This window comes from Cynocephalus volans, chromosome 7, assembly GCF_027409185.1.
Source record: "Cynocephalus volans isolate mCynVol1 chromosome 7, mCynVol1.pri, whole genome shotgun sequence".
Taxonomy (NCBI): domain Eukaryota; kingdom Metazoa; phylum Chordata; class Mammalia; order Dermoptera; family Cynocephalidae; genus Cynocephalus; species Cynocephalus volans.
This window is the reverse complement of record NC_084466.1, coordinates 131,358,679-131,384,671: the sequence shown is the minus strand read 5'-3', so window position 1 is coordinate 131,384,671 and position 25,993 is coordinate 131,358,679. Positions and strand designations below refer to the sequence as shown.

General features: G+C 41.3%; 1 protein-coding gene across 1 annotated transcript; it reads left to right on the top strand.

Moving 5' to 3' along the window:
* The first annotated feature begins 280 nt into the window (after window positions 1–280).
* On the top strand, window positions 281–25,993 carry CPN1 (carboxypeptidase N subunit 1). The gene is made up of 9 exons (XM_063101598.1): window positions 281–503; window positions 3,078–3,274; window positions 9,577–9,741; window positions 12,545–12,724; window positions 13,957–14,068; window positions 17,860–17,999; window positions 20,205–20,304; window positions 22,646–22,764; window positions 25,835–25,993. The coding sequence occupies exons 1-9, from the start codon at window positions 281–283 to the stop codon at window positions 25,991–25,993; spliced, it is 1,395 nt and encodes a 464-aa protein (XP_062957668.1).

Here is a 25,993-nt window from a genome sequence, read left to right as displayed (position 1 = left end):
AGAATCAGTGAAACCTCCAATTTGGGGAAGTGCAAAAACCTTTCAAACCTTTCTTGAATTAGGAGAGGAAGAGAAATGAGGTGGGAGAGATGAGTGGCCAGTCCAGAGCGACATAATTTCCAGCATTGAACAGGGACCATTCTGAACTTCCTCCCAAGTGCTGTCACACTGGTGTTTACTGAACTGGTTCTCGGCCCCCTGGATTCTGACAGGCGAAGAAGCCAGGTTGTTTGGCGCGGGGGGGACGCATTTCAGTGGCTCTCTGCAAAAGCCCAGAGAGATGTCAGACCTGCTCTCAGTCTTCCTCCGCCTCCTTCTTCTCTTCAAGTCGGTTGCTCCGGTGACCTTTCGTCACCACCGCTATGATGACCTCGTGCGGACGCTGTACAAGGTGCACAACGAATGCCCCCACATCACGCGGGTCTACAGCATCGGGCGCAGTGTGAAGGGGCGGCACCTGTACGTGCTGGAATTCAGCGACCACCCTGGAATACACGAGCCCTGTGAGTGCTGAGCAGCTCCTGGGGTGTGTGGGCAGGCCCTTCCCCAGTAACTGGGGTGGTTTGCGGGGAGGTGCATAGGACCCTCCACCTATAAAGCATTAACTCTGCCTGTGCTTAGTACCTCCTTACTTTTCCCTCAAACTGCTCCTGCCTCTGGGAAGCTGCAACCCCAGTTCAGGCTCCAGCCCTTCCCTCCTTTCGGGTTCTGTTTGCTCATGACCTTAATGGTAGAAGGTGAGTCTCCTTCCCTGCTCCCTTCCCCTCCCCTTTCCTTCCTTCCTTCCCATTCACCTTCTTTTTTCCTTGCTATTATTCTATCTTTCATGACCCAGAGGCTCAGGAGACAGAAGCAGAAACAATTAGCCCTTCTAATTCTGCCAGGAAACTTGGAAGAGTTTAGGGACATCTTTTCCAGGAATGACAGTGTGATAGAGCCTGGTATTCTAGAGGGAGTTTGAAGGCTGGGGGATTAGTTTTATTTACTGGATTATTTTTTTTAGTTTGTTTCTATTATAAAAGCAATCCATGTTCAGGTTAAAAGTTAGAAATTAGATAAGGACGAGAAATGAAACTCACCCATAATCCCACCATTCACTGATAACCGTTGTTAACATATTTGATGTATAGTCTTCCAGACTTTTTTCTATGCATATATAAACCCCTCACACAAACGTAATTGTTTTTATAAAAATGAATCGTACTATAACTGCTCTTCCCATTTCATATCTGTTATGAATAACATCCATGTCTGTAAATGTAGATCTACATCATCATTTTGGGGCTGCATAATATTGCATTGCATGATTGTATTTAATTGTGCACGTGTTGATGGACAATTGAGTTGTTTATAATTTCTCACTGTTTTGCCTGTTAGCAATTGTGGCGTTCAAGTAATGTCAGATCCCCCTTCAAACCGTCAACTTCAAATCTCTCTTCTCTCTACTTCCCCACCCCCAGTCCTAGCCCAGACTCCATCACAACGTGCCTAAATTATTGCACTAGACTCCTAACTGGTGTCCTAACTCCCAACCGCTGCCACTATCTGAAACTTCTGCTTGGCACACAGATGCCAGAATAATTTTCTTAAGTACTGATGGAATCTTCTCAGTCTTCTGCTTTAAAAACCTCACACCCAGTGGATTCTAGCCATGACAGCGTCAGAACATTTCATAGCAGAGGCTCAAGAAAGGCCATGTGGTTACGCGGGAATAAGGGACTCGCTTTGAAACTGCACACGCATAGCAAGCACCCTTGTAATCAGATTGTGTGTCCTTTGTGGCAGTCTGCAGGTGTTAGTTGACATTACTGGTTCAGCGCCCCACTCCATATCCCCTTCTTGGTGCCCCTGTACTTTCTAGCATTCAGGGCCTTCCTCGAAGCTTTTTCGTATAACCCTAGCCCTCACTGATCCTTCTTCTCTCTGAAGCACTGTAACTTCAGCTGTTCATCCATTCATTCCTTTCATTCATTCATTCCACAAATATTTACTGGTCACCTAGTATATGCAAACACTTTTGTAGACTCTGGAAGTACAGAAGAGAATAAAACAAAGACCCTACCCTTGTGGGCCTGAATTCTAGTGGGGTAAGACTGGCAATACATGGTTAACTAAATAAATACATATTATATTAGACGGAAATAAGTGCTACAGAGAAAACTAAATCAGGAAAGAGAGATAGGGAATGCCATGGGGGTATTGAGGAGGAGTGGGGGAGGTCACTGGTGCTCAGGAAAGTCTTCTCCACTGCAGTAGCTTTTGGGCAGAGATCTGAAGGACGTGATGCATGCCATGCCAACGTGGGGAGAGGAGAAGGCAGGCAGAGGGAAGAGCAAACGTGATGCTCCAGGAGCAGGAGCGTGCTTGGCGCATCTGAGGAACACAAGGGGACCAGCAGAGCAGACAGCAGGAAAGCAAGGGACGAGGTCAGAGCCATCTGGTCAGGGATTGAACAGTTAACATGGCCAAAGAGAAGACTGAGGAAGGAGACATAAGTCTATCCTTCCTACATTGTGCCTCACATCTCCTTCTCAGATAGGAAGGAGAGATTTCAGTTTCCTAAGAGCCAGGAAAATTAAGTTTTCAGCTGGGATGGTTAGCAACTGTTATGCAGGCTTTGGGAAAACACCATTCTTATTCTGAAAAGATTTGTCTCTGAGAAGCAGCATGCTATTGTGAACGGTGCTGTAAATGCTACCACCGGGCCTTGGACTCCATCCTATTCATTAGCTAGGCAGGTTAACTCTTCCATCCTAGTACCCTCGCCCTGAGGCTGATAATGCCTACTTCACAGGTTTTCTGTGAAGATTAGCAATAATGAACATAAATGCCTCGTACACCATGGGGGTTCAGTAAATGGTAGTCATTATTATCCCTGGCATGAATTTTTGTAGCTTCAGTAATTGCAATTGGTTAGGAAGGGGCTTAGGACGAGCTCCCATGAAAGCAGGAGATTTTCTCTCATTCATTACTGGAGAAGAGGGAAAAGGTCCCTTTGCAAGGTTAGGAGTCCACGCACCGCACTTCCAAGCTTTCCCTTCTTTTCTCTTCCTGCATGTGCGTTTCTCCGGTGGCAGTGGAGCCAGAAGTCAAGTACGTGGGGAACATGCACGGCGACGAGGTGCTGGGCCGCGAGCTGCTGCTGCAGCTGTCCGAGTTCCTGTGCGAGCAGTCCCGGAGCCTGAACCAGCGCGTCGTGCGGCTGCTGCAGGACACGCGCATCCACATCCTGCCGTCCATGAACCCCGACGGCTACGAGCTGGCCGCCGCCCAGGTACCGGCCCGGGCGAGCTCCGCCTTGGGAAAGAGTAGCAGCCAGTAGACAAGCGTCCTGTCTGTCTCACTGTCCATTCACTCAGAGACAAACACCAACAGAAACATAATAAAAGATGAAGATGGGTTCAGAACTGTAGCACCTTAGGCAATTCATGCTGGCTTCTGAGCCTCGGTCCCCTCAAGACCTTTGCAGCTGACCTCAAGGTTTCATTGTGAGGCTCAGTGTGGCAATATCTGTGACAACACTTTGTAAACTGGAAAATACTACACAGATGTGAAGGGATATTGCAAAATATACCTCCTTTCCTGATCTTTTGGCTTTGAACCCTAAACATCCTCCTCCCTGCCACGTCCACGTCCACGTCCACTTGCGTTTGTGGAAAATATGAAAGAGAGAAAGCTTTCCCCAGAATTGGGGGTGGGGCTAATTCTAGATTCTTCATACTTCATGATATTTCTGTAGGGTTTTTCCTCTGCTAGTATAGTACTCAGCCTTTCAATTCTTTACTTTAGAGTTATATTTGCAGTAGGACAGACAAGAAAAAATGTCTATGGGCTTTTTACTTTATTTCCTGACATAAATTCAAAATGTCAGCATGCCAATCTTTAAATCAATGGCTCTCTTTTGTGGTTGTGCATCAGAATCACAGGATACCATTCCTTTAAAAGCCATGTTTAAGTGTGTCCTTTGGGTGGCGGTGGGAGGTGTAAATTAAAGCATGTTTTAAACCTACTTGAGAATAGGGCTGGGGGATTTGTGGAGGCAGATAGGGAAACGGAGCCAGGATGTTGAACCAAACACAAATTTGACTCTTGCCATCTCACAACTTCCTGTTGAATGACTCAACAAATGAAAAAAAAAAAAACTTTGTCCCAGCACTGGAAATCAGAGGGGTGCTCACTAACATGCCTCATGACTTGAGTTCCCAAAGAGCAGAAAAATTGGAAAGAAGTGTGGGGGAGAACCCCAGCCTGGCTGCCTTCCCCTGGCAGTGGGGAAACTGGAGAACCAGCTCAGTCCTGCCCATGTCCTCTGTAATAGGTGGAGGGGGAGGGAGTGGGGAAAAACCCAAGCCAGCCCATCAGATCCTGTAGCCACTGCCGGGAGGCCAATCACCTCTGCTCACCTGCCTTGTTCTTGTTCTGCGGCAGCAGATCTTAAACAGGAACCCAAGAGAGAACCCATTACGTCCTCAGACTCCCAGAACTACTCGCCACACCCAGAGGAAACCCATCTGCATGGCTGTGCAGGGCAGACCTGCCTGGCCACCAGACTCTAAAGCCACTTGTAGGTAGGCAGAATGATGCTCTCCCCTAAAGATGTCCACGTCCTAATCCCCAGAACCAATGGATATATTATATTAGTTGGCAAGGGGGAAATTAAGGTTGCAGATAGAATTAAGGTTGCTAATCAGTTGACTTTAAAATGTCCTGGATTATTTGGGTGGGCTCAGAGTAATCAATCACAAGGGTCCTTTAAATGTGCAAGAGCAAGGCCAATGGTCAGAATCAGAGAGAGAGATTTGAAGATGTTATGCTGCTGGCTTTGAAGATGGAAGAAGGGAGCCAAGGAATGTGAAGGGCCTCTAGAAGCTGGAAAAGCCAGGAAACTGCTTCCTCTAGAGCCCTCAGAAGGAACACAGCCCTGCTGACACTTCGCTGTGAGTCCTATGAGATCCATTTCAGTTTTCTGACCTCCAAAACTATAAGATAATACACTCATGCTGTTTTAAGCTACTAAGTTTGTGGTCATTTGTTACAGCAGTAATAAGAATGTAATATATCACCAACCCTGCTTATGAGAACCTTCATTAGGGGAAGCCCTTTCCTGCCAGCCTAACTACTGACTATTGTGCATGGTAAATCAACTGATAAGCCCCACAGCTGTTAATACTGATGGTTAAGAGCTACATTGATAGGAATGAGCAAGCAGTAAAACCCCCTAGAAGCATAAAGAAAATCATTATATCATAGAAGTGTACACCAAACTGAAAAACCAGATAAATGTTTTCCACTGGAACAGAATTGATGCAGGAAACTGAAAAGAACTTAAAAAAAAAAAATACTATGTTCTCAATACAATTTAAAAATAAAATGCAAGCAGGGTGCTGTGAAAAAAGGATAAAAAATACAGATTTCTTAGACGAAATTTGAGAGTGATACTACATCTGTGAGTTTTTAGCTGCCTTGCATTGATCCATTCACCCCACTTCCAGGAACAGCCAGCAATTTGGGCTCTACCCTCTCAGTCCACAGGGCTCTAGTGGACACAATTCCCTTTGTCTAGTGCCACACAAAACATTAAATGGAATTTCAATTTTGAAAGAGCTTTTTAACATATATCTATTCTACCACTTTATACATTTAATTATTTATGTATATATCTAGCTTCCCTTGTATACCATGAATTCCTAGAAAGCTAAAAGAATGTCTCATTTATCTCTTTCTCCAGTGTCTGTCAGAGAGTTTTGAATAGAGAAGGACTTAAATAAATATGGGTTGACTAAAGGGACGACCTAATGAGTGAATTCACATGAGCAAATACATTATAAAATGTGAAGTACGAGCAGAGTAATTAAGGGATTCAGAAAGTTGATACAGCTCAGAAGAAAGATAAGTAAGGATCTTAAATTTAAAAAAAAAGCAGAAGGAGGTGTTTAGTGGTCTAACCACTTTGGAAAACAGTTTAGCAGTTTCTCAAAAAGTTAAACAGACTTACCTTATAACCTAGCAGTTCTACTCTTAGATATCTACCCAAAGGAAATGAAAATGTACATCCGCATAAAGACTTGGACATGAATGTTCACAGCAGCATTATTTACAATTGCTAAAAAATGGAAATAACTCAGATGTCCATGTATTGGATTGAAAAGTAGCCCCCAAGCTTGTGTTTACTTGGATCCTGTGAATTTGATCTTATTTGGAAATAGGGCCTTTTCAGATGTAATTAAGTTTAGATGAGGTCATGCCGGATTAGGAGGGGCTCTAAATCCCATATGACTGGTGTCCTTAGAAGAAGAAAGAACTTTGTAAATAGAGACACAAACTCACCGGGGAGAAGGCCATGTAAAGATGGAAGCAGAAATTAGAGTGATGCATCTACAAGCCAAGGAGTGCCAGGGATTGCCGCCAACCACCAGAAGCTAGAAGAAACAAAGTGGGAGCCTTCAGAGAGCATGGCCCTGTTGACACCTTGACGTCAGACTTTTAGCCTGAAGAACTATGAGAGAATAAATTTCTGTTATTATAAGCCACCTAGTTTGTTACAGCAGCCCTCAGAAACTAATCCACTGGTGAATGGATAAACAAAATGTGATACATTAATATAAAGGAACTATTCAGCAATAAAAAGAAATGAATTACTGCTATGTGCTATAACATGGGTAAACCTCAACAATATTATGCCCAGTGGAAAAAAACAAATGCAGAAGAACACATAATGTAAGATCCCACTTATATGACTTGTCCAGAAAAGACAAGTCTATGGAGACCCAAACTGATTACCTGGGGTAAAAATGAGGAGCCACTGTAAATGGGAATGAGGTTTCTTATTAGGGTGATAGAAATGTCCTAAAATTAGATTGTGATGATGAATGTACAACTCTGTAAGCCAACTGAAATTTGTTGTTCACTTGAAACGAGTGAATTTTATAGTATGCAAATTATAGCTCAATAAAACTGTTTTTAAAAAGCTGAGATTCCCTTTAGTTTGATATAATCCCATTTGTTTATTTTTCCTTTGGTTGCCCATGCTTTTGGGGTCAGATTCATGAAGTCTGTGTCCAGTCCTACTTCCTGAAGTGTTTCTCCTATGTTTTCTTTAAGAAGTTTTATTGTTTCAGGGTGTATGTTTAATTCTTTAATCCATTTTGAGTTGGCTTTAGTGTATGGTGAAAGGTATGGGTCTAGTTACATTCTCCTGCATATTGATATCCAGTTCTCCCAGCACCATTTGCTAAAGAGGCAGTCTCTTCCCCAGTGTATAGGCTGGTGCCTTTGTCAAAGATCAGATGGCTGTAGGTGTGTGGGTTGATTTCTGGATTTTCTATTCTACTCTATCGATCAGTGTGTCTGTTTTTATGCCAGTACCATGCTGTTTTGGTTATTATAGCTTTGTAGTATAGTTTAAAGTCAGGAAGTGTTATGCCTCCAGCTTTATTGTTTTTGCTCAGCGTTGCTTTGGCTATGCGTGGTCTTTTGTTATTCCATATAAATGTCTGGATAGTTCTTTCCATTTCTGAGAAAAATGTCATTGGAATTTTGATGGGGATTGCATTGAATTTGTATATCACTTTGGGTAGTATGGACATTTCACTATGTTGATTCTTCCAATCCAAGAGCATGGGATATCTTTCCATCTTATTATGTCCTCTTTGATTTCTCTCAGCAGTGGTTTGTAGTTCTCATTATAGAGATTTTTCACATCCTTGGTTAACTCAATTCCTAAGTATTTTATTTTTTTGGTGGCTATTGTAAATGGGCAAGCTTTCTTGATTTCCCTTTCTGCATGTTCACTATTGGAGAATAGAAATGCTACTGATTTTTGTGTGTTGATTTTCTATCCTGCTACTGTGCTGAAATCCTTTATCAACTCCAAGAGTTTTTTTGTAGAGGCTTTAGGCTGTTCGATATATAGGATCATGTCATCTGCAAAGATGGACAGTTTGACTTCACCTTTTCCAGTCTGGATGCCCTTTATTTCCTTCTCTTCTCTGATTGCTCTGGCTAGTACTTCTAACACTATGTTGAATAGGAGGGGTGAGAGTGGGCATCCTTGTCTAGTTCCTGTTCTTAAAGGAAAAGCTTTCAGCTTTTCCCCATTCAGGATGATATTGGCAGTGGGTTTATCATATACAGCTTTAATTATGTTGAGATACTTTCCATCTATACCTAACTTATAGAGGGTCTTTGTCATGAATGAATGTTGAATTTTATCAAATGCTTTTTCAGCATCTATAGAGATGATCATATGGTCCTTGTGTTTGATTTTATTAATATGGTGTATCACATTTATTGTTTACGTATGTGGAACCTACTTCAAACTAAAGAGTTTCTGCACAGCAGAAGAAACAATTAACAGAGTTAAAAGACAACCAACAGAGTGGGAGAAAATATTTGCAAAATATACATCTGACAAAGGATTAATATCCAGAATATGCAAGGAACTCAAACAACTTTACAAGAAAAAAACAAGCAACCCAATTAAAAAATGGGCAAAGAGCTAGATAGGCATTTCTCTAAGGAAGATATACGAATGGCCAACAGACACATGAAAGAATGTTCAACTTCACTCAGCATCCGGGAAATGCAAATCAAAACCACATTCAGATACCATCTCACCCCAGTTAGGATGGCTAAAATCCAAAAGACTATGAACGTTAAATGCTGGCAAGGTTGCGGAGAAAAAGGAACTCTCATACATTGTTGGTGGGACTGCAAAATGGTGCAGCCTCTATGGAAAATGGTATGGAGGTTCCTCAAACAATTGCAGATAGATCTACCATATGACCCAGCTATCCCACTGCTGGGAATATACCCAGAGGAATGGAAATCATGAAGTCGAAGTTATACCTGTTCCCCAATGTTCATCGCAGCACTCTTTACAATAGTTAAGAGTTGGAACCAGCCCAAATGTCCATCATCGGATGAGTGGATACAGAAAATTTGGTATGTCTACACAATGGAATACTACTCAGCTATAAAAAAGAATGAAATACTGCCATTTGCAATGACATGGATGGACCTCAATAGAATTATATTAAGTGAAACAAGTCAGGCACAGAAAAAGAAATACCAAATGTTCTCACTTATTTGTGGGAGCTAAAAATAAATAAATAAATTCACTCACACACACACACACACACACACACAAACTGGGAGGGGGTGAAGAAGACACAACAATTACAATTCCTTGAAGTTGACATGACAAGCAAACAGAAAGGACATTGTTGGGAGGGAGGGAGGAGAGAGAGGAGGGAGAGCAGTTTCTGTGATGGGCCACAATAATCAACCACATTGTATATCGACAAAATAAAATTAAAAAAAATAAATAAATAAAAAGCTGCGATTCCCGTTATTCTGCAACAATCTTCTCTTGTTAGAGCTTCTCCTGGGATCTCTACCTCCAGCACACGGTCTACAGGGAAACTTGAACCACACCCTGGGAACTTCGGATAAGTAAAGAAGAAAGCGCTAAATCATTTGATACATTAAACTGTTATCTAAAAAGATCTATACAATGTTCTTCATGTATAGGATTAGTCTGACACCTTCATTTTTCTCTCTTCATTTTCCCCCTAGGGCTCAAACAGGTCTGAGTTCGGAGACAGGTTGGTTGGCAGGAACAATGCACACGAAGTAGACTTGAACCGCAACTTCCCCGATCTCAACACCTACATCTACTACAACGAGAAGAACGGGGGCCCCAACCACCACTTGCCCCTTCCGGACAACTGGAAAAGTCAGGTAGGAGATGATGAAATTTGCAAACAGAAGCAGGTAAATCAGCATCTGGAATTTCTTGCAGGAAGATTGTTAAGCAATCTTCACATCCATGAACCAAGCAAGGAAGAAGCACCAGCTGAACTCCGTGTTAATCTGTCTAGAGCAGTAATAACTGTGTGTTTGGCGTCTTTTATTTATTCCCTCACCCAGCGTAGAGTCCTCCACGGAGCACACATCACTGAATGTGTGATGTTAGTGGTGATGGTGGTAAAGGAGGTGAAACCAGTATCATACAGTTGCATGATACTTCATTTTACGAAATTCTTTCCTAGCCAGTGTTTCATTGATTGTCATCATATTGTGTGGTGAATGCATCAAGCAGTGTGATCCATCTCTGTTATATAGACATTACACTAGTAATTGATGGAACCAGGATTAAAACCCAGGCCTTCCAATTCTTTTTTTTTTTTTATTGTACATGTTTATGGGATACAGTTCATTGTTTCAATACATGCATATATTGTATAAAGACCTGATCAGAATAGTTAGCATATCTATCACCTAAACATTTATCATTTCTTTGTGGTTATAACATTCAAGATCCTCTTTTCTGGTTGTCTTGAAATATACAATACAGTATTATTAGCTATTGTCACCCTAGGGCACCAGAACTTATTCTTCCTGTCTAACTGTAACTTTGTACCGTCTACCAACCTTTCCCCGGCCAGGCCTTCCGATTCTCACACCAACATTCTTTCTACGACACTAGGTTGTCGGCAGAGAACTCTAGCATTCTGTAAAGAAGTCTTTCTTACATACGGGACTGTATGTTCATCAACAGCTAGCTACAGAAAGAGATTCAGGGAGTCTAACCCTTATAGTTTCTCCTCTTGCCTTTCTACATGACCTTTGACTTTATCGTACTCTCCCTCATTTCCTTTACTCTCTGAGTTGGGGGACCCCATTCAATGCTCCCAGGCCTCACTCTCCAGGAGGCCTGTAAAGCCACCCCTAGCAATGTGAATGGTTCCATCCTGCTGGCGGGCCTGCTCCTGGAGATAACCTCTGTCATCCAAGGAGCATCACCGCCACCATAGTTTTTACACTCTATGGGATAGTTCTAAACATCCTATTTGTGAATATCCAAACTCAGAGACTGGGGAGAGAAAAGTAAAGCAGGTGTAAGCCTTTATATTGAGAGTTTCCCAGGCAGAATATTCTGGATTTTTTCCCCTTGAAAATAAAGCAAAAGTCATGCTGACATGTTAGATTTCTGATAGCAACTATCCTTTTGGCTCAAGTAAATAATAAATTAAAAATAACTTTCTACTAGTCAATATATCCAGCCAGAAGAATGTTCTGGTTTATTTAACTTATTTCTCTGAGTAAAATGAGGTAATTGGGTCAATGATAACTAGGGTCCCACTCAGCCTTTTGTCTAAATTTTAGAGGAAAAAAGACAGTGAGAAGTCTGTCTTGCTGCTGGTAGAACAGCCCTGGGGAAGAGGAACAGTGAGGTGCTGGCCTTGTTCTGACAGATAGAGGCTGAAAACACAGAGAAAGGACTGCCTCAGAGGTCTGGACCCTGGCACAGGCCAGGACTGGTGCCCTCGGTATTATATCGATTCTGATTGGGCGAGACTCAACCCTATTCATCCAGTCCCCTTGGGATGGAAAAGATGGGACCTTCAGAGCTGACCCTTGGCCCAAGAGGAGCCACTAACAACATGTAATCTCTAAGCATATCCATCCTGAGAGGAGGAAAAACTCAGAAGACTGTAAATTATTTACTTATACTGCAAGTTCAAGTAGATTCAAAGCTTTTTCTAAACACTGTCACTTACTACCAATAGAATATGCAATAGAAAAGGTGGGATTTCACTACTTAGCCAAGACTGGCCCATGTGACAGTATGTCTAATCCGTGACATCTGGATATGACCACAGGAGTGTGTTCTACATGTCAACATTACAGCAGATGTGCTGGGAAAAGGAGGAGGTGAAAACCGTTACTGTAAACCAGCGTTTTCCAGATTTATTTACTAGAGCCCTCAATTTCTGCAAAGGTGCCTTAGAAGCTACTGGAGCAGTCTGTAAACTGGGAAACTCCTTCCTAGGGGCCAGAGGGAGGCCAGGCTGGGGCTCTGAGCGCTCCAGTAGGGCCACCGTCCTTCCAACAAATCTCTCTCCCTCTCCCTTCTTCCCTCCCTCCCTCCCTCCCTCACGCTCTCTCTCCCTTCCCCATTATCTCTTCCTTTTCCCCTCATCTCCTTCTCTCTTTCCTCTTTCAATATACCATATTCTTTAGAGTAGTTTAAGATTCACAGAAAAATTGGGCAAAAGGCACAGAGAGTTTTCATATGCCCTCGCCTCCCCCTATCACCCACCCCCACCATCAGCATCCCCCACGGGAGTGATATATTTGTTACAATCAGTGAACCTGCATTGACTCATCATCAACACTCAAGGCCCATAGTTGACATTAGTGCTCACTCTCGATGGTGTACATTCTATGGGTTTTGGCACCATTAAAGTAGCATACAGAATAGTTTCCCTGCCCTAAATGCACTCTTTTAATCCATTTTCTATATTGGGATACCACATAAGATTTCATTTTGAAAAAGGGTTCCATGCATTTAATTTTTTTTCATGCATTTAATTTTTGAAACTATCATTCAAAAGTTCCACATTTCTCTATCTATGCTTCTCCGACCTGGTGGCACTCTGTTTTATTCAGACGTGCTGACGACTCAGGCAGACGTACTCTAGCAGCCATTTGGCACCTCCAGTTGCACCCTCCCTGCCAGCCTCTCGTCTCCTCACAGGTGGAGCCCGAGACCCAGGCTGTGATCCAGTGGATACGCTCCATCAACTTTGTTCTTTCGGCCAATCTCCATGGAGGGGCGGTGGTGGCCAATTACCCATATGACAAGTCTCTTGAGCATCGGTTCCGAGGCTTCCGCAGCACTAATACCCCCACACCTGATGATAAGCTCTTCCAGAAGGTATGCAGAGTGGCAGCTTGTCCTGCCAGGGGAACCTGGGGCTCAGGAGATGAGCTTCAAGTCGGTAACACAGACACTATTAGGTATGAGTCCCCCCAAAATCACTGAAAACACTGCCCTCTTGTGAGGAGCTCACAGTCTAGTGAATTACATTTTGTTTTGAGTGATAAACCGTAAGTTTATGAAAAAGTGAGTAAAAAGGAAAGCTTGATAGTGTAATTACCATGATGTAAAAAATACCTAAGCTAATAACAAGTAAGATGCATGCCAAAAGACCAATAGTGCTGGGGGTAAGCTAGTGGCATTACATGTGAATTTGGGAGGGGTCTAATTTACAATTTTATGATAATATGTCTATATTAATTAAAAATAGATCATGCATATAAAAAGGTTTAAATAATAGTTCAAATAATGAAATAAAATTAATATATTACTATTAATTCACACATTAATGATATATAAATATGTATATTTATGATACAATACATTTATAATTATTTTATAATAAAGTATGTAGACTAAATTATAAAGCAATATAGTATATCTTTATATGCTAATATATTAATATATAATATAATGTTATATTGATATATAAATAGTAATAATATTAATTATAATTTATCAGTTAATGAATTATATAGAGACTAATACCAATTGTTGCTTTGCAAAGCAAGTATATTATTATACTTTCTTCTTCAGTAATCTCATTTTGTCCACTATTATAAAATAGTAATAAAGGAGAATTAATTACAGAGAGAATCTGAATATATTTCTCTTCCTCTAACACATCCCTCACTCCCCACTACACAGTACTTTTCCTGGAGAAGTCCTGGCTTACTTGCTCCTTGATTTCTTTTACAGAATTCAGCTAGAAAACAATACAACCAGAAGGGACTGTCTATATCATCTAGTGCCACCCCTCACTTTGCACATGAAGAAACTTAGCCCTAAGATAGTGGAAAAATCAGAACACAGATCTCCTAACTCTAGTCTACTGCACAGACACACTCTCTCTTACATGCACACTCTCTCACACACTCATTCACGTACATACTCTTACACACACACTCACACACATCTTCTCTCTATCCCTGATCATATTTTCTTTCATTAAAGCAAATAATCAGTTATTTATATTTAGTGGGGCTTCTTGGCTCTACCTTAGTTCTGAGTATGGGCAATGCCACTTGAGTTGGGAATCCTCAAGGCATGCTCTGCTGCTTTTCCTCTAGCTGGCCAAGATCTACTCCTATGCACATGGATGGATGCACCGAGGTTGGAACTGTGGGGATTACTTCCCAGATGGCATCACCAATGGGGCGTCCTGGTATTCTCTCAGCAAGGGTAAGGAGAGTCCTGGGAACTGCTCCAGCTGCAGTAAAATAATGCTCATTTATCCTTCTAAAATAGCAGTTTTCTCAGGGAAATGATGGGAATACTATAGAATTTTGTACTCAAGTAAAGATCTGGAAAATGGAGAAGTCTCAGGTTGGAATTTAGTGTCATCTTTGATTCTTTAAAACTAAAGTAAGGACACCTAGTGGTCCTATAAAATTGGTGGTTTACCCAATAGGTTAGGGCATAGCAGGAAAATAACGTAGCCAAGTCATTAAGGGTGTGGGATCTTAAAGTAAATTGGGTTGAAACCCAAATTGCCCACTTATTAGTTATGTGGCTTTGGGCTAATTACTTAAGCTCTCTGTGTTTGGTTTCCTCACGTGTAATTAAGAATAATATCTCCCTTATAATTTTGATGTAAGTATTAAATAAAAAATACCCATAAAGAATTTGGAAATGCCTGACTTATGAATGTTAGGTTTTTCAAAAGTAACAGAGAGGTTTGCCCACATAGCGACAGATGGGCAGGGGATTTGGCCCGGGCACAACCAGTCCCCTTAATGCATGCTCTCTGTATGACTACTCATCTCCCTGGAAGCAGGAGTTTGCCATGGACATTGGCCACTGCTGATATAGCCTCAAAGAGCAGAAACCTCCATCAAGAGGCTTCTTTCTATATTTCCTGGGCCTTCCCCATGACCGAGGGTCAAGATAGAACCTCTGGTTATGAACCTTCAGTAGCTGGGGAACCTAAGGTTAAAAAAGAGGCTGCAGCAGGAAGCCAGGATCTTTCAGGAATTATCTTTTAGCATTGTCTTTCCCCATCCTCTCAAATCTGACCTGGCCACAGCTCAGGAGGTAGAAAAGCTCACCATGAGGCTGAGTTTATGGTTGGTCCTGCGGAGAGAGGGGAGGAGCAGGTTTAGGAGGTGCCACACACTGAGAAGGTAGACTTGTGACCAAAACTCACTTGAACACAAGGTGAGTAGATTTCTTTGAACTCTACTTCCTTTAGTTTGTATTAGGAAAACAGTAGTTTTTTTGCCCCCCAAATTGAAGATATCAAATATGCTTTTTCAAATTATCCTTGTTCTTTTTTTTTGTCTTCCTCCTTCTCCATCCCCATCTTCTGAGGCAGCATGGCTCATGCCCCCATTGAGAATCATTGCCCTAAATCAAGGTGGTACAAGACCAAAATCACTGAACTAATCAAAAGATTGTTCCAACAGTATGGTCTCTTGACCGACATCAGCAGCATCCACTGGGAACTTGTTAGAAATACAAATTGGGGGGCCCCACCCCATACCTACTAAATCAGAAACTCTGGGGTAAGGTCCAGCAATCTGTGCTTAGCTGGAAGGTCCAGCCTTCCAGATGATTTTAATGCATGAAGAGAACCAATTTAATAGGCTGTAGCTATTGTTCTCCATCTTCCCCCATTCTTTCTGTAACAGCTGCTTGCACTCATCTGCTTAAAGAGCAAGTGAAAGTTGATAAAATGGATAATATTTCTTCAATTTTTATTGTGATAAAATATACGCAACAAGGTTTACCATCTTAACCATTTTTAAGTGTGCAGTTCAGTGTTATTAAATACATTGGTAATGTTGTACGACCATCATCACCACCCATCTCCAGAACTCTTTTCATCTTGTAAAACTAAAACTCCACACCCATTAAATGCCAACTTTCCATCCCCCTCCCTCTAGCTCCTGGCAACCAACATTCTACTTTCTGTCTCTATAATTTGGACTACTATAAGCACCTCGTATAAGTGGAATCGTACAGTGCCTGTGTTTTTGTGTCTGGCTTATTTCACTTAGCATACTGTCCTCAAGGTTCACCCATGTTGTAGCATGTGTCGGAATTTCCTCCCCTTCTAAGGCTGAATAATATTCCATTGTATGTACATACCACATTTTGTTTATCCATTCATCCATCAAAGGACACTTCGGTTGTTTCCACCTTTTAGCTATTGTGAATAATGCTGCTATGAACATGGGTGTACAAATATCTCTTTGAGACCCTGCTTTCAAATATTTTGGGTATATACCCATAAGTGGACTTGCTGGATCATATGGTAATTCTATTTTTAATTTTTTGAGGTCCTGTTATAGTGTTTCCCACAGCAGCTGTACCATTTTACATTCCTATCAACAGTGCACAAGTGTTCTAATTTCTTCACATCCTCACCAACTTTTGTTATTTTCTGTTGTTGTTGTTTATAGTAGCCATCTTAATAAGTACAAAATGGTATCTCACGGTAGTTTGTTTTGTATTTCCCTAATGATTAGTAATGTTGAACATATTTTCATGTGCTATTGGCAATTTGTAGATCTTCTTTAGAGAAAAGACTATTCAAGACCTTTGCCCAATTTTTAATCAAGTTGTTCAGTTTTTATTGCTGTTGTTGAGTTTTAGGAGTTCTCTATATATTCTGGATATTAATCTCTTATCAGACATATGATTTGCAAATATTCTCTCCCATTCTGTGGGTTGCCTTTTTACTCTGTTGATATTGTCTTTTGATGCACAAAATTTTTTAATTTTCGTAAAGTCCAATTTCCTTATTTTTTTTTCTTTTTTTGACTGTGTCTTTGCTGTCATATCTAAGAAATCATCGCCAAATCCAATGTCATAAAGATTTGCCCTATGTTTTCTTCTAAGACTTTCATAGTTTTTGGTATTACACTTCGGTCTTTGATCCATCTTGAATTAATTTTTGCATATGGTATTAGATAAGAGTCCAACTTTATTCTTCTGCATTTGAATATCCCATTTTTCCAGCACCATTTGTTGAAAAGACTGTACTTTTCCCATTATATGGTCTTGGCACCTTTGTCAAAAATCATTCAACTATGTATTGGAGGGTTTCTGGGCTCTCTCTTCTATTCCATGATCTACATATCTTTCTTGATGCTAGTACCACACTATTTTGATTACTGTAGCTTTGTAGTAAGTTTTGAAATCAAGACGTGTGAGTCCTCCAGCTTTGTTCTTCTTTTTCAAGATTGTTTTGGATATTTGGGGTCTCTTTAAATTCCATATGAATTTTAAGATGGCTTTTCTATTTCTGCAAAAACCATCATTGGGATTTTGATAGGGATTGCATGGAATCTGTAGATCACTTTGGGTAGTATAGACATCTTTAAGTGGATAATTTTTAACCCAAATAGATTGTAATATAAACACCATCCCAATAATTAGAAATATATTAAAAATAATTGATTCAATTGAATAATTGAATAATATAGATCAGAGCAGGCAAGCATGTAGTGGGTAAAAAATATGGCTGCTTTTGCTTTTTTCAGGAGTCTGTTCTGGGATAATTATTTTCAGATCAGTGTTGTATTATCAGGTAGGAGGAGGGATGTGAAAGCAAGATATTCACCTCATCTTTAACCTTCCCAGATCTGAAGAACATTCTAGTTCAGAGAGAAAATCTGTTCTCCTAAAAGTATTAATTGCATATTGTCTAATATTAAAGCATACTAATAAGCAGACTTGAAAAATGATGAGAGGGACAAGAAGTGAAATGAAGTCATGAAACGGAAAAAAAACATAGAGGATGGAGACAGTGGAATGGGCATTTATGAAGAAAGAAATGGAAGGAGAGAAAGGCATGTAAACTGGGAACTTGGGGAGAGGTTTTATGGAGGAGAAAAGTAAATGAAGATCAAGAGGATGAATAAAAGATAGTGACGGGGGTAATGGAGGAAGTGGGACTAAATAGAGATGAGATGGGCATCGGGTGGGAGACTGGTCATGCAAGTCTGCCACTGCTCTCTTTCTCCTAGGAATGCAAGACTTTAATTATCTCCACACCAACTGCTTTGAGATCACGCTGGAACTGAGCTGCAACAAGTTCCCCCCACAAGAGGAATTGCAGCGGGAGTGGCTGGGTAACCGGGAGGCCCTAATCCAATTCTTGGAACAGGTAATATCTTATTTTTTAACTTTCATGGTTACAAAAAGAGAAGTGTTTCCCAATGGCAGGCAAGGTTCTTTTTTGTGTGGCTCAAGTCTGAGTTTTGCTCTAACTCAGTACAATAGATCTGGGCTTCTTCTGTCAATGAGATCAATTCATTCAACATTATTGAGCACAGCTATCTGTCAGAAACTGTACTGTATGCTGGGAATTATGAGTAGACAAATATCCCTGCCTGTATGGAATTTACATTCTAGTGAGGAGAGACAGACCATAAACAAATAGTAATGTAAATTTTGTAACCTGATAAAGGAGAAACGCTGTGAAGAAAGCCTTACAGAGAAGGTGACCTTTAAACACATATTTCAAGGAGACGAGGGAAAGAACCATGCAGATATCTATGGGAAAAAGGGGTTTTCTGAAGTGGACACAACAGCAAATATAAGCCAGCAACAAGCATATGCACAAACGTTCCACATCACTAATCATCAGGGAAATGCAAATCAAAACCACACCCATTAGGATGGCTGTTAAAACAAAAACAAATTCATGAGTGTTGGCCAGGATGTGGAGAAATTGGAACACGTGTGCACTGCTTTGGTAGAAATGTAAAATGGCACAGCCACTGTGAAAAACAGTGTTACAGGTCCTAAAAAATTAAAAATAGAATTATCATATGATCCAGCAAGTCCACTTTTGGGTATGTACCCAATAGAAATGAAAGCAGGGTCTCAAAGAGATATTTGTACACCAGGTTCATAGCAACCTTATTCACAGCAGCCAAAAATGGAAATGTCCATTGATGGATGGATGGATTAAAAAAATGTGATGCATACATACAATGGAATGTTACTCAGCCTTAGAAGGGAAGGAAATTCTGATACATGCTACAGCATGGGTGAACCTGAGGACATTATGCTAAGTGAAATAAGCCAGACACAGAAGACAAATACTGTATGATTCCACTCATATGAGGTGCTTAGAGTGGTCAAATTCATAGAGACAGAAAGTAGAATGGTGGTTGCCAGGGGCAAGGGGGAGGGGAGATGGAGAGTTATTGTTTGATGGTACAGAGTTTCAGTTTTACAAGATGAAAAGAGTTCTGGAGATGGGTGGTGGTGATGGTTGTACAACATTACCAATGTATTTAATAACACTGAATTGTACACTTAAAAATGGTTAAGATAGTAAATTTTTTTTTTTTTTTTTTGGCTGTTGGCTGGTGCAGGGATCAAATCCTAGACCTTGATATTGTTAGCACCAAGCTCTAATCAACTGAGCTAACTGGACAGTCCCCCCAAATTTTTTAAATTAAAAAATACAAAACCAGGACACCGGTGTGGCTAGAATGATCTCAAGAGTAAGGGAGAGGGTAGTAGGAGTTGAGATCAGAAAGCTAACAGAGACCATACCTTTACAGACATCATAAGAACTTTAGCTTTTACTCTGAGTTGAGTTTTGAGTAGAACAGTGACTCATGTCAAATCATTTTGACTTAGGCTTTAATAGGATCACTCTGAGTGCTCTATTGAGATGAGATTATTGGAGTGGGGAGGGGGTTGGGGGAAGACCAGTTAAGGGTCTATTACCATAATCTTTGTTAAAACCAAACTTGAAAACATAAGAGACAGAGCTTTGAGACTCTAGAACACTTTACAGTAGTCCCGCCTTTTCTGAGGTTTAGCTTTCCTCAGTCTGAAAATAGTAGATGGAAATTCCAGAAATAAACCATTTATAAGCTTTAAATTGTGCACTGAGTCCTGATGAAATCTGGCACTGTCCTGCTCTGCCCCCAAACTCATCCTTTTGTCCAGTGTATCTGTCATGGTATTGCAGTACTTGTGTTAAGTAACCCTTAGTTGACTTAACAATGGCCCCAAAGTGCAAGAGTAGTTATGCTGGTGATTCAGATGTGCCAAAGAGAACCCGGAAAGTGTGTCCTTTAAGTGAAAAAGTGAAAGTTCTCCACTTAATAAGGAAAGCAAAAAAATCATATGGTTGCTAAGATCTACAGTAAGGATTAACCTTCTACTTGTGAAATTGTGAAGAAGGAAAAAGAAATCTGTGCATAGAATACACAGGGTTCAATACTATCTGCAGTTTCAGGCATCCACTGGGGGTCTTGGAATGTATCCCCCTGTCCGCTGAGGATAAAGGGGACAACTGTACAAATGTTTTATGATCATAACTATATACTATAAACTTTTTCTACAGGTTCACCATGGCATCAAGGGAATGGTGCTTGATGAGAATTATAATGTTCTTGCAGGGGCTGTCATTTCTGTCGAGGGGATTAATCATGATGTCACTTCAGGTAGGTGGCCACTGCTTAGGGGGTGGAAAAGGAACTTTCACTTCTTCATCTTCTTCAGTATACTCAGGGGGCCAATTTGTAAGCCAGTGAGACTAGCAGGGACATCAAGGACACTGGGGGTGGAAGAAGAAAGGGTAACAGAAATGGGGACACTAAATTAAGAAGCTGGATTAAGCAACCAAGATGTTTAAGTGGAAAATCTTTTGCTTCTGAAGCAAGCAATCCCTAAGAGGCAAAGATCAGGAAAGACAGATGTACATGTAACTTCTATCAGCATTCAGGAGTCACTCCCCATGCAACTTTGTTAGGGGTATTTTCTGGGTTTGGGGCTATGAATAGCTCGCATATTGGTGTAAAATGGGGTAGAGAGAGAAGGACCTTAAAAGTAACTCAGGCATTTTACTACACCTTGAGTCATGGAGAGGTTAGCAAGATTCCTTCTATAGGCTTGCTGCAGGGCAAGATTGATGGTAAAGGCTTGTCTTCTTGAGCTGCCTGGAACTTCCTAGAAGGGTACAGAATTATCTCAGGGCATCATGGTGTTACAAACTGACAACCAATTTGATCATGCACAAATCTTAGGGTGTTTTATTTGTTTATTTGGTTGGTTTTTAATGTATAGCAGTAGGTTAGGGTAGGTGAGATTTGCTTAACTCCCACAACACCACAACATTGATACCAGCAAGCCTCAGCCATATTTTATCACACAAACATTTATTACCAAGCCGGCATCTTACAGTTTATACAATCTATTTAGGGAGGATGAAATTTCAGCTGTATGTCCTCTAGGCTGATCTCAACCCATCTTACATTACAGGTTCACTCAAGGCAAAGATAATACTCTAAAGGCAGAATTCTGTAGCCTCATTGTCAGGGGTCAGACCACCGGAATGCTCCAGCCTACTGGCTGGACCCAGGACTGTTTAGGGATCAAACCTTGGGTACTATTCCTAAGATCACAGGTTGCAGGGCTTGCTAGATTCTTATAACTTATTGAAGCAAGGGTGGGGAATGTCTCTAAAACATTCTAGACAACCCACATATATTGGATACCACTAATTTCACCAGTAAGTGCCCACTTCTACCACCCATTATGCTAAATTAACAAATCACTCATTTCACCAGTGGAAAAAAACGCATTGCTAACATTCATCGTGTTACTTAGCAAAGCATCTAGTGTTGGTTAGAGATAAAGATAGCTGAAGCCTTCATAGTAGCTACATCTGGAGTGCTTTCTGATATGACCCTAGCTAACTACTTAGGGGTATGAGCACCCAATTAAGAAAATGACATCCCCTGGCACATAAGTTGAACTATCAAACCTATGTCATAACAATACACTGCTTTTGCTAAAGTATTTTAAAGTAAATTACAGACATTTAATGGAGGTGGAGGGGGCAGAAAAAAGACTTCCTTGTTTTGTTTGTCTCATTTTTTATTGCATTTATTATTTCAATTATTCATTGCTGTGTACTTAGAAATTTCAAAGACACTGTCACAACTGAGTCTAAAGGGATGGAAAGTGATTAGCCAAAATGCCACATCCCTGCCATACAGAAACAGGCTTCTTTTGAATTTTACTTTTCCTTTGGCATACTTTTGAAAGTGATAGAAGAAATATTAAAAATAGGATTCTCAAAATCAGAGCTTTAATGGTCATTTAGTCCAGCCCTCCCAGTGGATTTAAGATCTCACACATACAAGTACACCACCACTGACTGCTGGTTATCCTGCCCAAGTCCTCCATGTTCATTAAGGCAGGGTGGTGCACTGCACAATTGTGTAGATTTTTCAAGGTCCCTGATTCAGTCCCTGCTTGAGTGCTCACAGTTTCATAAAGCAGTCCATATCTTTTTTGCAGCTCTGTTTGTTACTATAGTTTTTGCTTCTATCTAGCAAAATCTGCCCCCCTGAAACTTAAACCATAGTTCTTATTCTTTCTTCTTTAGGTAACATCATTTCTTTGCAGAGGCACTTCAAACATCAAAACAGAGATCTTATGTAGTTTCCTTCTTAGGCAAAAAATTCAAAGATCTTTCAACCTTTCTTCTCTCCTAGTGACCCTTTATTGGACATGAGTTTGCATTAAGTTTGCATACAGGTTCTAGAGTTAAACTGAATACTTTCAGTGCAGAGCACAGTAAAACTTCCACTTCCTAGGAGCTGAGGCTCATGCTCTTATTAAGAGAGCCTACCAATGATTTAGATGTTACCACTTTCATCACACTATTAGAAACCAAGCTTGTTGTCAGCTGAAACCCCCAGATCATTTTTCATATCAAAGTCCCATGTGGGGAAGGTTTTTAATCAATAGTCTGAGTTATGTCCTTGTGACTTTTAGGTGACCACGGAGATTACTTCCGGCTACTGCTTCCAGGTACCTACACCGTCACTGCCACAGTACCTGGGTTTGACCCAGAGACAGTGACTGTGACTGTGGGTCCTGCAGAACCAACACTGGTGAGTTAGGCTGAACTTTACAGAACATTGTAAAAATCACTCATACAAGGTTGTAAATGACCAATTGCATAGCTCTAATCTTTGCCCAGCTTCCCACTTTTACTATTAAAAAAATAATTCATTGCTCTCATATCCTAATTTTTCTCCTGTCATTCTCATATTACTTTCTCCCCCGCTTCCTTTTGCCTTTTTCTCTTTCTTCTATTTAACATAGCACAGTGATTAAAAGCCCTGTCTGGTTTGGAATCCTGCTCATTTGCCAGCAGACCTTGGACAATCTCGCTCATCCTGTTTTTTCCTCTATAAATTGGTGATGATAGTGCCTCCTTCACAAGAAGTTAAAATGAGAAAGCACACATAAGGCATTTAGTACAGTGACTGACATATAGAAAATGCTCAACAAATGTTGGATTGTAACTCCCAGAGGCCTTGCTTGGATACACCGGCTCCGGCAGGTTGCGTTCTTCTGTGCCGTCAGTAAGAACTACCACCAGATGGCGCTCCACCAGGCCGTGTGCCAGGCAGTTCTGCTTTCCCCTTGCTGCAGCAGAGAGCAAGCTCCTGTCCTATGTCAACTCTCCATGGCTTTCTCTAGATAGGATGCGAAGCAACAAGCTTTGATTTACAGCCGGGACCTTTTCAGTTCTGGTCACATTAGATTAGGACCTCGAGCTAAAGCGATCCTTAGCGATCACGGACACTAATCCTCAGATTTCTCAAATGAGGAGAAAATAATGAAATGGTCCTGTTTAATGAACTTCTACAAACCTTATTTCCCAGGGCTGCCTCACTCTGTCCTGTTCCTTCTCTATACAAACCGAGAGCTTAGTAGACCAACCCTCCCCCTTTTCCTATTAACACAATGCAGGCAAGTCAAGTAGCTTGTCTTTTTAAATACAAGGGTACTTCAACAAGTTTGTGAAAAAATGCAAATAAAAGATAATACACATCCACCCATGAACTTTTTTTTTTTTTTTTGGCTGCTGACCAGTATGGGGATCTGAACCCTTGACTTTGGTATTATTAACCATGAACTTTTTGAAGGCCCCTCTTATAGCAACAGGTATAGGTGTATTTATTGAATAATTACTATGTATCAAACACTATAGGAGAGCTTTTCATAATGATCTAACTTAACAACCCCGTAAGGTAGATATACGTGTCCCAGTTTGTGGCTGAGGAAACTGGAACTTAGAGAAAATAAGAGGCTTGTACAATATCACACAGTGCGTACATGGTGGGAGTCAGGATTTGAACCTACGTCAGACTTTTCATGCTGCCTTTTTAGCCAATTGTTACAGGGCCTCATGCTAAGCTCACAAACTGTGTTCATGAGTCAAACATCAGGATAAAGAGTTCTTTAAGTCCTTTGAAAATTCCTCTGAAATTTCTAGACAGTTCTCCCTTTTTCCTCCTCCAGTCCCTCTACTCCCACCTCCTGAATCTTATAAATTACATCTACTTGCAGATGCAGGAAGCAGAGTAAATCTTCCATTGCAGCCTGTTAGCTGATTCCAATTTCCCAGCCAACACATCCTCTTCCCCTTTTTTCTTCTGATACCCAGAAATCAAGTGACTGGTAGACAGCTACATACCTAAGTCTTATATTACAGGCACACCTGTATAATGCCAGATTCAAACATCTGCATGTCTTCTTGAGTAACTCACTCTGTTTCAAAGGATTTCACTTCCTTTTTTACATATCCTTTAAATAAGTTAGCATAACTTCAGTTGGTTAGAGAGCAACCTTATAATACCAAGGTCACAGGTTTGGATCCCTGTACTGGCCAGCTGCCAAAAGGAAAAAAAAATTAGCATAACCCATCATTATGTCAAATATAACTCAGAGGGGGAAGAAACCTGTCATTTGGATATAATTCCCAGACACAGTAACAACTAAGAATCCATTTATTGATCACAGTATAGTCTATCTCTCTTCCCATTCTAAAGCAGATATCCATCTGGCTGGGGGGAGAAAAAAAGGAAAAAGACTGTTATTAAATGGTTTTCACATTACAATGAAGACTTTGAAATATCTCCCAGGGTCCAGTGCTCTCTGTGCTCTTCCCCACAGCCTTCCAGATGCTGCTGCTGCTTGTCTTTTCTCTGTCCTTTCCTCATCTTGGGGTCTCTCTTCTCTCCTTTTTCTTTTCCTAGGTTCCTGTATTACCAAATAGGAGATAAGAAATGATACAGTGCAGTCGGCTCTGATTCTCCTTCCCCCTTTTGGGGAAGTAGCAGAAAAACTGGCTGTGGATTTTTGTGAAAGGGACGGGAAATCGCCCCATAGAGAGGCCTCTCAGTCAGTGGCACGATTTTTTTTAACTCCCAGCTGTCTTCAGCAGCTCAAGCTGTTCCAGGGGCAGGGCAGCCGGGGATGTGTGGTTAGGACACTGTGAGCTCCCTCTCCCGTCCCTGCCTGGGATGGTTCTACAGCCCTCCACGCCCAGAATATCCCACACTTGTCAGTCAACAGCATCTTTCCATCTGCACGCCATGGCCAGAAGGGAAGTTTCCACGTAGCACTAGAAAGGATGCATTCATGTGCGCGGAAATTCAGCGTGGAAGAATCCATACTAACAATCTCTAGCATCTCTGCTATCAACATTGCCAAACAATTTTGGCAGAAGGTTTAGTTCTCAAGTTCTGAGACTCTCGTGGCATGCCTGAGCTCGGCACCTGTGATTCACCCAGTCAGCGCAAAGGCGATTATTGTGGCACCATGAATCATAGCTGTTGTCCTAAGCAGCAGTATTGGAGAAACAGTGGTTTGAGGTGTACGTATAATGTTTTCAAAACATATAAAATAAATGTTAATATTAAGTTCATCCAGCCACACCCTAGGTATCACCAGTGAGGGTGTCCCACCTTGGGGGGAATATTAGCCAAGTCTATGTGAGGATTCTACCACTGAGCCACCCATGCCCCAATGAGCCACGTCTACATGACACCACCACGTGCTGCTCTGGGTCGTTGCTGTAATAATCCTCCCGAGTCCTCTGCCCTCGGAACCTAGTATGGTGGCGAAAGAGGATCCAAACTGGTTTGGTTTCTGCTTTTTCCCTTCCAGGTTAACTTCCAACTTCAGAGAAGCATCCCCCAAGCACCCACGGTGAGGAGAACCCCCAGTGGAGGACAGGGAGGCCGAGTGAAAGTGCAGTCCCCGGCAGCGAGGAAGGACGCGGCCGAGATGCGGGAGACCAAGCGGCTGCAGAGAGGCCCTGGCTGA

Coding starts and splice junctions, on each gene's coding strand:
- CPN1 (XM_063101598.1), top strand. CDS start 281: ATGTCAGACCTGCTCTCAGTCTTCCTCCGCCTCCTTCTTCTCTTCAAG. Junction 12,725..13,956: donor ATGATAAGCTCTTCCAGAAG/GTATGCAGAGTG, acceptor CTTTTCCTCTAG/CTGGCCAAGATCTACTCCTA. Junction 18,000..20,204: donor TAATCCAATTCTTGGAACAG/GTAATATCTTAT, acceptor CTTTTTCTACAG/GTTCACCATGGCATCAAGGG.